Source organism: Nannobrachium achirus (assembly GCF_963921795.1).
Source record: "Nannobrachium achirus genome assembly, chromosome: 6".
Taxonomy (NCBI): Eukaryota; Metazoa; Chordata; class Actinopteri; order Myctophiformes; family Myctophidae; genus Nannobrachium; species Nannobrachium achirus.
Window position 1 is genome coordinate 27,075,190 of NC_137815.1, and position 15,560 is coordinate 27,090,749.

Below are 15,560 nucleotides of genomic sequence, written 5' to 3' on the forward strand. Positions count from 1 at the left end.
ACTAAAGTTAGTGAAGTAAAGGTAGGCCTACAATATTTGGATCTGAGATGTAGTGGAGTAGAAGTAAAAGTATTTGAAATTACAAATACCTCAAAATGTAGTAACTAAACATACTTAGTTACCGTACTTTACACCACTGCTTGCAAGTTTAACTGCCTCTAATAACATCAATGCAAGTTGTCATCAGTTAGCTGTTAGCAGATGTAATCACACTGATCTCTGTGAAAGGCCCCAGAGTCCTTTGGGTCTTATAATCGCATAACCTTTATTTTACCATTGTTTTACCTGAAATAAATCACATGGAGGTTCGAGACCTCTCTAACAAGTGTGACCTGGCCAAGATATGGCCTATAGCAGTATAAAAACAACAGACAAGAACAAAATGATGGCAGAAAATATGCAACAGTAGCCTACATACAGTAACAAAGAAGATAATAGAAACAACTAATGGTAACTTATGGAAATTATGTAGGGCAATGGATAACAACATCTTTTGTTTCTTGACCTTGATATACTACCTATCCTGGCGGAGACCTTTGCTCATACAGTAAGGGCACATTTTTCTAGTTACTTGCGTCAGCAGAGCGCACAAGTACTGTGTTTGGTTGCATAGGTAGGTAGCCGTGTGTGTTTAAGCCTGTAGCCAATCAGGGACCAGCATTTCTGGTAATGTCATAACAGCCAATGAGGGACCAGCATTCCTGGTGATGCCATGTGGTGTATCTGTTTAACAATACTTAAACCTTGATCACACACATAAATACAACCGCCTCATGGTGTGCTCTGCTGGCAACATGGCCTACTTGTGCACAAGTCGCAAGTTGGCACCTCGATAAAGTCCAGTTCTAGTTTATTTTGTTTTCATTTGATATAGGACAGCAAAGACAGGAACTAAGGGGGAACCAGGTCAACTACACGCCAAATGAACACCACACCCTTATTAATTTCTTTGCATCTCAGGTCTATGGATGATTAACTTTCTGCGGTGTGTTTTGTTTATCCGTTTTGTCATCAATCTAATAAATCAAAGATGTTTTTCGTGTCCCCACATCCACACGTTAGCCCTGGGGCCTGTATCCAAGAGGCACCGTGCCTCACACTCGTGTGAACTGAGCGGTGGTGTGTGTGTGTGTGTGTGTGTGTGTGTGTGTGTGTGTGTGTGTGTGTGTGTGTGTGTGTGTGTGTGTGTGTGTGTGTGTGTGTGTGTGTGTGTGTGTGTGTGCAACAGCGCCCCTCCCTTAACATGTGTGGTCAGAAAAGGTTACTGCAGGCTACAGACAGACAGACAGACACGGAGACAGACAGACAGACAGACCCACACACACGGCCACGTATAGGAGCGTTGTGACTACCGCTCAAAAACAGCCGGCAGCACGCTGTGATTGTGACATCTGTGCTGAAAGCATGGTGGAATTTAGATTTTAATGGTGGATTTTAAAGTCAGAGACAAAGCCAGTTATTGATCAATTGAAAATGATACATAGCCTTTTACGATTAAAAAAGGGGCCTTTTTTTTTACTTTAGGACTTCGTCCAATTTCACATTTCACAAAACCTTTGATCACACAAACATAACATATTATATGTCAATAACAACAACAAAACATGAATCAATCAAAAATAAACGCAGTCCATTAGGCAGCAGTGTACTTTGGGCATTCTGGTTTTGGAACCAGTGACACCGACCCAACCTTCATGATTATGTCCCTCGTGTGCAGAAAGAAAGGGTGTCATTCTCTAGCCAGGTGAACGCTGAAAGCTCCGCAGCACCTGCTAGCGCTGGTGAAGAAGGGCTGCACGATGATGCTCATAACGATGCTCCACAGGCTCTGTAACCAGCGGGTTCCCACCAGGAGGCACCCGACGCATGGACTGAGCAACCTGTTGACAGGTGGCAAATGGAGGGAAAAGCGATGGATTATGTTAAAACGTTGCAGACAGTATGTGATCATCTAATTCAGTGGTTCTCAAACTGTGGGTCAGGACCCCCAGGGGGGTGCCCAAATTATTTTGGGGGGTCCCCAGATGATTAGCTTAACTCAGTTAGCGCCGGTCGACTTTTAGATCAACTATCTCACTATGGACTTCCCTGCCAAGCGACTTTAATCAACTTTTATATAAAAGCATTGTTTAAAGTTATACCATGTAACTTTTTTTATAAAACAAATCTTAAAATTGTCCTAACTGTTAAATCGCTAAAGTTTTAGAACACCCACTCCGTTATTTTCAGCTTCTAAAGCCTTCTCTTTATATGTTTTCTATGATCCTGACCGGGGCCCGGTTTTCACAGAAAAATTACGTCATCATACACTACCGGCCAATCACAGCGAGGGTTATACACTGCCGGCCAATCACAGCGCATCTTGAAGTGGGGTCGCTATCACAATAGGGCGGCCATATTTGTAGGCGCCCGTGTGTCTCTATACTCGGGTGAAGGAGTCTGTTTCTCCGGAATGCCTGAACGCACAGGAACCAGGGACCCCTCTAAAGATAGATCTCGGCGAGGTGGAGGCAGAAAAACGGCCGAAAGACGCGGACGCGACCGCGGTTTGCTATAGAGCTACTGACCACTAGTTGAGCAACTTACACAGTATAGCTTTAAGCTTTTATTTGGGTTAATAGACGGAGCGAAATGGTTAGCTTAGCTTCGGATGGTATCAACACGTGAACCGTGAAAAAAAGGATACGATTATGACGTCACCTTTAAACCAGGTCTTCCTGTTTATATTAGCCTCTGCTAGCTGCTAGGCTCAATGCAAACCATCCGACCCTCACGCAGCTTCACTAGGTCGGATTTTGATTCGGAAACTTTCTGTGTGGCATCTGTATACGTTCCGGTGCCCATACCGATGGTGGTTTTAGACGATCAAGCACGAATTGAACAGTATTGAGCTCAGATGGCGGCCCGCGGGTCTCCCATTCAATGTCAATGGGGAGCGATGTCATCGACCCATCCTTGAATCTTGTGAATCTTGGTTTTAACATGGGGGCTTGTACAGTCTATGGTTTTAGTGTTACGATGGCTCGCTCTAGTGGTCATTTTGTGGTAGGCTATGGTATATCAACCTGGCTTTGAAAATGATGTGATCATGATGATAAAATATAGCTATTTCCTGGTGTTATAAGCGCACATTCATATTTAAATTTGGCTGGTAATGTTAATGTGCAACATTGTTTTCTCACTCAACATTAAACAAACCAACATAAAGTTCAAGTGTATATAGAGGGTATCTGCACATTTCTGAAGTAGGTAAGGACATTTTAATACTTCTAAAATGACAAATTAAACATTGGCCAAATTGTTAAATATTAGAGGCAGAAAATGTGAAAATAGTTATAATAGAACCATGTTATACAAAATGTAATGCCTCAATTCTTAGTGCTTGTCAGGGTGGCGGGGTCCCCAGTTAAAATATGATTATTTTGGGGGTTGCGGCCTGAAAAGGTTGAGAACCACTGGCCTAATTTATGCTTGTAGGATGGGTGTGGGTGATTTAAGCACCTGGTCTGAGTAAAAATAAATGGACTCTCACTCTGAGCTAGGTGTGACTACAAACTACTGTAGCTTGTAAATCAACTATATTTGTTTGGGGGCGAAAAAAGAAAATGTTTGAAAATGCCTTTAGTCCAATTACATTCCCAAAATAGGGATGCTGAAAGTGGTTAATAGATTAATGGTTGCAATGCACACAATAAAAGGCTTATCTACGTGTCACATGTAGATGGAAGGGCATCGATTGCGATGAAATCAGACTAATCTTCTAAAACAATTCAGAGTTGGGGACAATACAATAAGGGGATCTAAGGCTGAATGTGAACACTAGATGACCCAAATGACGCCCTGCATTTAATGCCTGCCTGTGTGCAGTGGTGGGAAAAGCACTCACATTTTAAAGGTATATTCAGTGTTTGTATTTCATTCAAATAAAAATATAATTGGTACATTTTCCATTCATTCTCCTCACTAGAATGTGTGCTGACCATATAAGGACTTCCACCATGGACCCTGTTACGAGCATAGCTAGATTCAGTTTTCAGAGGTGGCCAGCCAGTCCTCGACCAATCAGGGTAGAGTATGGCCGTAGTTATGTTATGATGTTTAGTTATGATGGTCAAAATAAAGGTTTTGAGAACCACAGTCTCTCTGAATTAAGAACGTCTGCTAAATGCCTATTGTAAACTACTGAACTCATAAAATGCTATAGTAAATCAGTATAATACATATCCTGAAGCTGGAGACGTAGGCCTACCGATATTCAGTGCTTGGGTCTAATGATCAAACAAGAACATTATAATGGTGTAAAAAATCTATAAAAACTAAACATTTCCACGCTGTAAGGCCAGTAAGAGACAAGATGATCCCCGGCCACTTTCATTATCACTGAATACACCTTTAACTTAAATAAAAGTATCAATACTGCAATGTATACACACTCTGTTACACGTAAAAGTCCCACATTAAAAATGTACTTGAATAAAAGTGCAAAAGTATTGCTATCAAAATGTACTTAAAGCAACAAAAGTAAAAGTACAAAATGTTTGAAAATAGCTGATCTACAAGCTCGTAGATCGTCTATTTTCAAACTACCTAAGTAGATATAAAATATGGCTAAAGTGGTTCATGTATGTTTTATAATATTCTAATTTATATCTACAAAGTAACTAGTAACTAACGTTTTATAAAAGTGGTAGTGGAGTCAAAGTAGGATCCGAGATAGTGGAGTAGAAGTAAATGTGTCTGTCTATGCGTGTCTATCTAGTCATCTTCAGTGAATGACTGAGTGTGGTGACACGTGAATTAAGCCTCCAACGCACCAGATGTGGAGACAGCTAAGGATGCCAAACACGAGGCCAGAGAGGATGGACATTGGAATGGCCAGCAGCACGGTCACTATCCTGTAGATCCACACCCGGGACACCTCGAACAGGGCGTTGCTCCAGAGCCACACCCTGTCCCCGCTACGCACAGACACGGGCTCCGCTATCACATCCTCGAAGGTCACCTGCACAGAGGAGAGTCATATCATGGGTCTGCTTCAGTCTGGTTTAGAGCACTGTCTACATAAACATTCATATTTCAAATATTAAAGGGGAACTATATATAAAAAGTCTGTGTGTATACAAACACATTCCCCCCTCCTCCCCTCTATGACAGGCATCAGAGAGGTAGCTGTCTTTGATGCTTCCATTGACTAGTAGTCGGGGGCGTTAGGGAGATGACATGGTAATTTCGTGCTAATTAGTCTAAAAGCGCCGAATTTTGCACAGATGTAGCACAGGGCATGCTCTAATGATTTAGCTAGGGCGCCCGAGTCTGCAACATTCAGGGTTGCCACAGCGGCCAAATCAAGTTGGGCTCCCATTGACTTTCAATACAGGAGGAAAATAAAATACCCAGAAAAACACTTTTTTTCTGGGTATTTAAGTAGAATGTGAGGGGTCTAACTAAGGGTTTGTCATGATGCTGAATCCATTGCAAGCATTTGTTTTGCACAAAAACATTCCTTGGGCTACAAATGGCCCCAGAAAACGATGGTTTAGTGATGAAAAGTGATAAGTCATCACTTTTCAGAGTTTTGTGGGTGTTTTCTGGAACTGTGGTGACCCCGAAGGTCGCCGACTCGGGCGCCCTAGCTAAATCATTAGAGCATGCCCTGGGCTACATCTGTGCAAAATGTTGCACTATTAGACTGATTAGCACGAGAAAAAAAACCCTAAGGCCTCCGACTAACATGAATGCTCACCCATACATGCATCGTTTTCTGAGGCCATTTCTAGCCCAAGGAATGTTTTTTGTGCAAAACAAATGCTTGCAATGGATTCAGCATCATGACAAACCCCTAGTTAGACCCCTCACATCCTACTTAAATACCCAGAAAAAAAATATTTTCTGGGTATTTTCCTCCTGTATAGAAAGTCAATGGGAGCCCAACTTGATTTGGCCGCTGTGGCGACCCTGAAGGTCGCCGACTCGGGCGCCCTAGCTAAATCATTAGAGCATGCCCTGAGCTACATCTGTGCAAAATTTTGCACTTTTAGACTGATTGCACTTTTTAGACTGATTTTAGCCTGATCAATTACCTCAGTGCACAACCCCTTTGAAGTTCAAATGGAGCAATTAAGAGCTACCCCCCTCCAGTTGGGGTCCATTTGGTTTTGTATGCTGTCAGAGTTAAATACTTGTATGGGTAAATTTAGACCCCCATAAAGGAACTCACAAAGTCCTTGGAATCCACTTTATCACTGGGCTTTGCCTCATCAGATATAGTTTTGCTAGAAATCAGTGGTGGAAAAACTAGGCCTACTCAAATGTTTTACTTAAGTAAAAGCATCAATACTGCAATATAGAAATATAGAAAATGTACTTAAAGTACCAAAAGTAGAAGATCTTACAAGCTCACAAGTGTGCAGCGATGCGACACATTGTGAGCTTCTAGATTGGCTATTTCAAATAATCTAGATTTACATACTGTAGGGCTAAATTGGTTAATGTATGTTTTGTAATAACAATCAAAATCTACGAAGTAACTAGTAGACACATTTTCTTAAATTTTTCAAATAATTGTAGTGGAGTAAAATAACAATATATTGCCTCTGAGATGTAGTGGAGTTGAAGTACTGAAATTGGAAATATTCAAGTAAAGTACAAATACTGTAGGTCTACATCAAAATTGTACTTAAGTACTTACTTTACATCACTGCAAAAAAACAAATACCTTGAGGCTGTCGTTGATCCCGCGGGGGTCTCTGTTGTTAAGCAGGGGCTTGGTGTCACTGATCTCCACCAGGGCAGACGTGTGGATGTTCTCCTCTTCGTCCAGGACTGGAGAGGCCTTCCACAGGGCCGCCACGGGCTCCTCCTGCTCATCTGAGTCTTCCAGCTCGTCCGAGTCCCCCAGGTCAATCTCCACCTCCTCCGAATCTTCCTCTTTCATCATGGTATCCATTCAAACATGAGAGGAAAAGCCAAACAAGCGGGGTGTGCCTCGCTTCGATTCATGTACCGTCTACTCTATACTGTGAAGCTCATGCTCAGGCTGACCAGCCCCCCTTGGCTGGCATTGCGGAGGGGGTTTATATTGGGACCGTGACAGTGGCCTGGATGGCATTTGCAGATGGTCTTGCTCTTTCATGTGTGGATCACTTCCCCGTGCCTAGGGAGAGCCGCCTATGTAAGCGGGATATAAATACCAGGGAGCGAGAGGGGAGCTTCTCTCTGGACACTAGATACTCTCTGTTGAGATGGGAACGCAGACACAACACAACTACACACTTTTGCTCTTCACGCTGGGTGTGAACATTAAGGCCCGCCCGGCCGGCCCTAACTGGGCCCTAACTGGGCTGGCCCGGCTAATTAACATACATTTTAGGCCCTACCGGGCCCAAAAACGTCGGGTCAGGAAGGGTAGGGTTCAGGAAGAATTTGAGAACTCTATCACAGAATGAAAGTAATAAAATAATTTAGAAAATCTATTTTCTTTTTTCATTGAGCTCAAGGCCCGGCCCGGCCCGGCCCGGCCCGGCCCGACTGATTAGCATACATTTTAGGCCCTACCCGGCACGAATATGTCGGGTCGGGTCGGGTTCGGGCTGAATTTGAGAACTATTCACATGTACCAGACACAGCTTGAGGACAATGACATGAGGACCTGATATGGAGACAAATTAAAATAAATAAACCAATAAAGAAACATTTTTTTTAGAAGACTATACACAGGACAGATTATGATTTTATGATTTATGATATTGATAATAGAGGCTATATAGGCGTTACATTAGGCTGGCCAACCACTTAATATTATCCATCTGTATTCAGCTGGAGCTGCTGACCTCAGCTCAAAATGGGGTCAAGAGATTAATTATAACTCAATACTGCCCCCGTCTGGCCTGTAAGGAACATTACATCTCTTTTAACAAGCAGCGCTCCCTAGCCTGGCTTAGCCATTCACACTGCAGCATGGGTGGATAGAGTTTAGGCTAATGTTTGCCCAGAACTCATGTGCAATTCCAAATAACGCGTAGCTGAATGGCGACGACCATCACAAATTAATACAACAGTTAGGTCTACTACCGAAAATTATGAAGTATAGCACTCATCACAAATTGTCCTTTGTATGCTATTGTTCCCCCTGTTTTTTTCTTGTTTTTGTTGTTGTTGTTGTTGTTTTTATAATTTTTTAATTGATCATGTCTGACACAAAAAACAAACCTTTCAGCATTATTGCTTCCAAGATTATTGGCCTTCCCACACAGAGCCATCACATGTTTAGCAGTAAATGCCAATTGTCTTAGTAAATGCCACTGGTCTTTCCCTCAACAGTCACTTTACAATACAGAAGATACAGAACTTTTGAGATGGGGGGGGAAGTAACTTTTTCTGGGCACTGCTCAGGAAAACGTCTTATTCCGGCTCTGCTTTTAGCACAGCAGAGCTGAGTTACATATTATAGGCCAGAGGTCTTCAACGTTTTCAGGCCAAGGACCCCTTAGTTGAGAGAGAGATGAAGCAGGGACCCCCACAACCTGTTCATAAGATTCCATAGTTTCATTGTTTGACCACACAATCATCATTGTGATTTGGATTCATGTCAATTTGTGTTTTCAGATTTAACCACTTGAACCGTCAATACTTGACCTTTCACTCTGTACTTAGTCTGCTTTTTTCCCCTCTACACCAAACCTCTTTGCCGAAAATAGCTGATCTACAAGCTCACAACGCCTCGCAGCTTGTGAGCTTGTAGATCTGCTATTTTTGGCTACAGTTCTCAGAATATGGACACTAGGGTTCAAGTTGTCAATATAAAAAGGATTGGAAGATTTGGAGGACCCCCTGTAGTAACTCTGACGACCCCCTAGGGGTCCCGGACCCCCGGCCCCTTTTGAAGACCCCTGTTATAGGCTATAGCCTTTTTTGTGCATTTTTATCAAGGCTGTCCTTAACCTAATAATTGTAATAAATAGGCCTATTATGATGATACAATATGGTCCCAGCTACTGCAGTAGGTGACATACAGTAGCAGAGAGCTTTATTTAAACAGTTATTTAACGTTTAGAATACCTTCTATGTATAGGTTTGTACGTCCAACATTTAGTAGCCTATACAACAATAAAGAGATAGTGAGTGTCGTTCTGGATGCAACGTGTGTCACGTGTCACCGCAATATATCACAATACCCAGCTGAAGTTGTGACTGCATCAGAGAATTATGCCATACTACAAAGACAATGTCAAGCTGATTTAGTTTGAGCATGGCCCCAAAGCAGGTTGGAAACGAGTTCAGAACCAGTGAAACACGTTTCGCGGCACGTTCTTGTAATCAAAAAGAGACATGAATCCCTTGGCCCTGTCAAGTTCACCTCTCAGTCCTGTCACGTTCACCCCTGTCCCTATTCAGTTTCACCAGATCTGTTTCTATAACACTCATCTCTCCATCTTGGAGAGAGACGTCTCCATGTTTTAAACAGGAAAGCGTTGACCATATAGATTCATGTGCAGAGAAGAGGAGGAATGATGGTTTATTCCGGTCCGGAAGTAGTGAATAATTCAGCTGTGCGGGCTGTGAGAGTCTGAGAGAGCTAGGCTGCCTGCTTTGTCTTCTCCTGCCCAGGTCATCAATGGCATCAATCTCAGTGAGGAAGCTCAGGGAGACAGATAGACTATAGTGGTGGAAGAAGTCTACTGTGATTTTAGTTTTTGCTTAATTAAAAGTATCAATACTTTATATAAAGTCATTATTCTCAAATATGTCAATTAATCCTTTAAAAAAATAGCCGATCAACAACCTTGTAGATCGCGTTAGTAAGAGAAGGGAAGAGAGACTAAGTAAAAAAATAGGGATAATGTTTCGTATAACTAAATCTACAAAGTAACTCTGGTAACAACAAAAAAGTACAGTATTTGCTTCTGTTGCCTCTATAGTTGTAGCATCGTAAACCACCAACTTCCTATCTGAGATGTGGTGGCATAGAAGTATAAAGTATTGAAAAATGGATACATACATGAGTATATTGAAGCTATAAATCAGTGCTCTATCCTGAATGGCTGACATTGGCAACCCACCTGAACATGTACTATTTAAAGAGTTGGAGAGACAGGGAGTCCCCAGTTAACATCACTTACTTTAACTTATTTATTTCATGATGCCTATACACTATGTTCCCAACCTTACTGTACACTGTAGCCTTCTGTTTCTTGACTTCAACCACTTCACCCCTATTTTGGGCATGTCATATAGCAGTGTTTCTCAAACCTTTACAATTCCAGGTCTCCCCTTAACTCTGACAGTGTACAAATCCAAAACTCAAACAACGTGTATTATAATAGTACTTTTCCACCACTGGCTTTGTCTCCTGCCCAGGTCATCAAAGGCATCAATCTCCATGAAGAAGTTCCATGAGGCTGATGAGTCAATGTGCTGCTCTGGGCCGGGATAATGTGGAAAATGTTTCATATCATCACTGCTGTGCAGAAACCTTGTATCTCCAAGTTTCAAATGAGTATGTTTTTTCGTAAAGTAAAGCCCTGCTTGGCTGCTTCATCATACGAGACTGTCACACAAGACTAGTGAAAATAGCAGATCTACAAGCACACAACGACTCGCAGTGTGAGGCGTTGTGTGCTTGTAGATCAGCTGCTTTCACTAGTTTAAATCATTTTTTAAATGATAAACACAAAACAAACGTTTTTGTATGTCGGGCAGAAACCTCGTATCTCCAAGTTTCAAATTTGTAATTTTTTTCACAAAGTAAAGCCCTGCTTCATCATACATACCGTCGCACACCAGTAGTGAAAACAGCAGATCTACAAGCACACAACGCCTCGCGGTTGTGTGCTTGTAGATCGGCTGTTTTCACTAGTTTAAATCATTTCTAAAATGATAAATGCAAAACGAACGGTATTGGACATGGTTTTCACCCGACAACGACAATATATTTTTTTACATACAAGGTTTTCACAATTCCACCCGACAACAGCGATATGCTATATATGCTTTCTATACTCTCTCAGATATATTGTGTATATTTCCCAACATGCTTTTAGGGGAAAATCCTTTCTCTATACTCTCAACCTTTGGACCCATTAACAAATGATCCTCACACTGCTATTAATAGAGCAGCCCCTGGCAGGGAGGGAGGAAGGGTGCATTCGATTGAACTTCCAGCTCCCTGTTCAATTCCCTGCTAGCTTTTGTCCTCATCTTCATTTTCATGAAACTGCGAGGCATCCTGGGTGGCACAATCTCATAAATAGATTTTAAAATTTGATTTATAAAAGGAATATCCTTCCCCATCGGCGCTGACCGTATCACCCCATTTACAATTTATAAGCGTATATGAAAGGCTCTATTTCAAAATAAGCCATTCAATGATTATCTTTTCCTATGGCTAAACAAAGTGAATTTGCAGGGACATACAGGCGCCCCTATACTTCAATTAGCAGGAAACAGTTGTTGTAGATTTATTGATTGCAATGTATTTCAAATAGTTTGTGTAATAAATCATGCATAGTGTGCGTCTGAATGCATGCGTGCGTGTATGCGTGTGTACTGTTGTTTGGATGTTTGGATCACACACGCACGCACAATTAACAATTTACAATTCAGGCAGATGCTTTTTATCCAGTGACTTACAAGTGTGAGATCAGAATATTTAAGATGACTGAATATGAACTCTTAATGTAAAAAAACAACATGGCAAATGGTCATATTGGTCCCATTAGTGTAGTGCCTCAAAGAAACTAGGATATCAGGTAAACACATGCGCACACACACTTAAATGCATATGCACTTCCTTTTTTAGATACTCCATTACTAGGGTAGGCCTATGAGAGTCAGTACAAAAAACCCACACAGTGTTAATAGTGTGTGAGAGGTCGTCTGCAGTGTCTGAATGGTCTCCATGGTGAATGATAGTTCCTGTCTGAAGACAAAGTGGGGACACAGTGTATCAGTGATCACAGATCATAGGTGTGCGTGCGTGCGTGCGTGCGTGCGTGCGTGCGTGTGCGTGCATGCGTGTGTGTGTGTGGGTTAGGGTTAGGGTTAGGGTGTGTGTGTGTGTGTGTGTGTGGCTGTTAAGAGACAGTGGTATGCTAATGGACACTTGCAAACTTCAGCAGATGGTCTGCATGAGGGTTTGTTTACGTCCATATCTGGATAGGTGAGCGGAACCTACCAGACAAAACAGAGGGATTGAGAGTGTTTTCAGCGCTACCGTATTGACTACATTTCTAGCAGTGAATGCTTGGTGCCAGTCTTATGTCGTTGGACACTGAGCATCTCCACTGGAGAAGTCAGGGATTGAATGTCTTGCTCAAGGGCACTATAGGATACCTGTTTTAAGCAGTGCTTTAAAGAGGTGGTGCCATAGTTCTGTACTCTTTCTGTTTGTATCGTGTGTCTATGGAGTTAATCATGGCACCCCATCTTTAAAGTGTGATAACACACAGACAGACATGAACTTAAACACACACGCACGCACAGAAAACCTTTGGCATCAAAATATACGTAAAGTATAACAAGTCGTTATGCAGCTTGTCCCAAAGGTTGTCTCAAAGGGTTTTCAAAATGTGTCAAAATATTTTGGTTATAGCCGTTCTACAAGCTCACTACACGTTACAGTATGACGCAACAAGTTATGAGCTTGCATTTTATTTCAATTTGAAATGTATGACATTGATTGTATTCCTTGCATTTTCTTAGTGTTTTTGAGCGGTGGTTACACCGTCTCCTATACGTGGCCGTGTGTGTATGCGTGTGTGTGTGCGTGTGTGTGTGTGTGTCTGTATGTAGCCTGCAGGCCTGCAGTACCTTTTATGACCACACATGTTAAGGGAGGGGCGCTGTTGTTCAGGCCAGGCCAGACCAGGCACACACACACACACGCACACACACACACACACACACACACACACACACACACACACACAGGGGGGAAGGGGGGGGGGGGGGGGGGTAAACCACCGCTCAGTTCACACGGGTGTGATTTTTTCTTTCTTAATAGAGTTGTTCCTGTGTTGTTTACTCGCCCCCCAATGTAAAGCGTCTTTGGTAGGCAGTAAGCACTAAATCTTTAAAGCCACTTCAGAGCAACTTGTAGTTGAGTTATGTTAGTAGTATCTATCTATACTTTGTCTCTAGTTCTGGCCGGGGTTGACTACTTTGTCCACCACAAAGCAAGCCTATGGAATTGGTTATATGTGTGTGTGCGTGTGGCTCTGTGCAGAGCCAGCCTGCCACTGTTTCATAGAACAATCTAATGAAACAGCAGAATCATCAATCACGCCATATCTCCTTCCTTCTCGCTTTGATTCCTCTGCTCTGGTTCACCCGTTGTCATAGGGTCTGCAGCAACATCATATTTCATATTTATTCATTTATTTTCATATATCATTATATTTAAAGAGCAGAAAGGACAGGGGAAAGGCAGATTCAACATGAATTACAACGTAACAGTATATGAATACCAGTAAGACTCCCTAATCGGGAGATACGCGACCGTAGGTGGCTTATCTCCACAAATAGGGCAAAAATGTGTTTTTCCCAAATCTTCCTGATCCATGTTGATGACTTGAGTGTAGACATGCTGTGTAGTGATATTCGTGATTTTAGGGCAAAAACTGTAGGAGCAGTGTCCAAAAATGTGTTTTAAAAATCGGCCTGAAGGTGGCGCTAGAATAGGGCCATGTGAGAAATGAGGGGTGGGGTCTCCGCGTTGCCTTGGCGGACGAATAGGTACCGGCCCGGGCTCTCCCGGACGCTCCTAGCCCGAGTTACGGCATTTTATGTGCGCTGCAGTGGCAGGGGGTCCTCCACTGGGGGCGCCACCACTTTTGCATCCGTTCTGGAGCACCAGGAGTCGGTGGTCCCCGGGAATTCCCCGTGAGCAGCCCCGTTGGGGTGGTCATTTGGTCATTTTTGCACATTTGGTCATTTTTTACATCTGGGGGTCCCCCCTGGGGCTCCGGGGGTCCTTGGAGGTTGTAGTTTGGCAGGCAAGGAGTGTGTGTGTGTAAAATCTGGCATGGATCGGGTCAACGGGTGCGGAGATATAAGCAGGGAAAAAGTGTGACGTGTGACGTGTGACGTGTGAGCACATTTGGTCATTTTTTACATCTGGGGGTCCCCCAGGGACCTGGGGGTCCCTGGGGCTCCGGGGGTCCTTGGAGGTTGTAGTTTGGCAGTCAAGGAGTGTGTGTACAAAATTTGGCATGGATGGGGGCAACGGTTGTGGAGATATGAGCAGGGCAAAAGTGTGACTGACTCACTGACTGACTGACTGACTGACTGACGCACAGACAGCCCGTGGAGGTTTTGGTAGTAAATGCGACCTACGGTCGCAATCAAGCCACTCTACACATTTAGCGGACAGTGGTTCTCAAACATGTTCATGTCAAAGACTTGGTGGTGCTAAGAACTCACAAAAGAGAAGATTTTTGTAGCTAGATTATATTTATTAAAGAATTCTACAAACTGTCTATACACATTTTCAGAAGAGAGCGAAGCATAGATAGCATCATAGACTTGTTCGAGAGCACTGTCGTCAGTGTTGCGTGAATGAATGTTTTTGTGTGTTTGTTTACATTATCTTTTCTATATGAATCCAACATATTAAAAGCCTATTAATATGTTACCATTAATACTGTGGCTCTGCACTTGCCGAATAGAATGTGAATAGACATTCTTTCATTGGGTTGATAACTTACCTGGTGAAACACAGTAGGCCTGAAAAAAATAACTGTTCTTAACCTTTTTCGATTGGGGTTCCCCGGACCCTACTTTGAACAGCTGCTAGGCTGAAGTAATGCCTGGCTTCCACACCCACTTTCTTGTAATTGTTGCTGTCGGGCAGAATATCTCTGTATATTAATTTATTTCTCTTTTGCGTAATTTAATACCCTACTTCGTCACAAAAGGGTGTCACACAAAAGTAGTGAAAATAGCAGATCTACAAGCCCACAAAGCTCGTTGTAGATCGGCTATTTTTGACTATTTTAAAATGCTTTTACAATAAAATTTGTTTTGGACATACTGTACATGGTTTCCTCGTAGCCCTAGAATGTCTGTGATCTTAAATACTGTATACACCTTCGTTATATTCCAGATGCACAGCCATAGATCGGTACTGCTGAGCGGTGTTGAGCAGATGATCTGCGTGGTTGTGGGGTGGTGCGCGCTGTGTGCTAACCCAATGGTTGATTCCTCAGACTGGGAGACAGATAGTGTCCTCCTCTAGTTTCATATTCATTTGAAAGTTGAAACACAGTAGGACTTGAACGCTCCAAGGATACACATTTGATGTGACTATCTGGCTTTGATGAAGCTGCTTAGTTCAATTAAGATGGGAGGTCCTTCATTTTAATTAGCAATTTATATGAACTGCTCAAGCTGAAATAATTACTGCCTTTGCTGTCAGGCAGAAACCTCTAATCCTCATATTTCAACTTAAACCACTGTGTACAACAATAAAAGTTCAACATACCCATGCAGGATGTCTTTGCACGGAAACCTTGCATGTCGCCGCTGTCGGGCAGAAACCTCTTATCTCCATATTTTGGAGATCA

At 42.6% G+C, this 15,560-nt stretch overlaps 1 protein-coding gene across 1 annotated transcript; it reads right to left on the reverse strand.

Annotated features, from left to right (window-relative positions):
• Nucleotides 1-1,729: 1,729 nt before the first annotated feature.
• Nucleotides 1,730-6,946, reverse strand: cav4a (caveolin 4a; the record flags this gene model as incomplete). The annotated part of the gene is made up of 3 exons (XM_080727907.1): nucleotides 1,730-1,880; nucleotides 4,815-5,002; nucleotides 6,716-6,946. 3 exons carry the CDS (start codon nucleotides 6,944-6,946, stop codon nucleotides 1,730-1,732), a joined length of 570 nt encoding a protein of 189 aa, XP_080584033.1.
• Nucleotides 6,947-15,560: the final 8,614 nt, after the last annotated feature.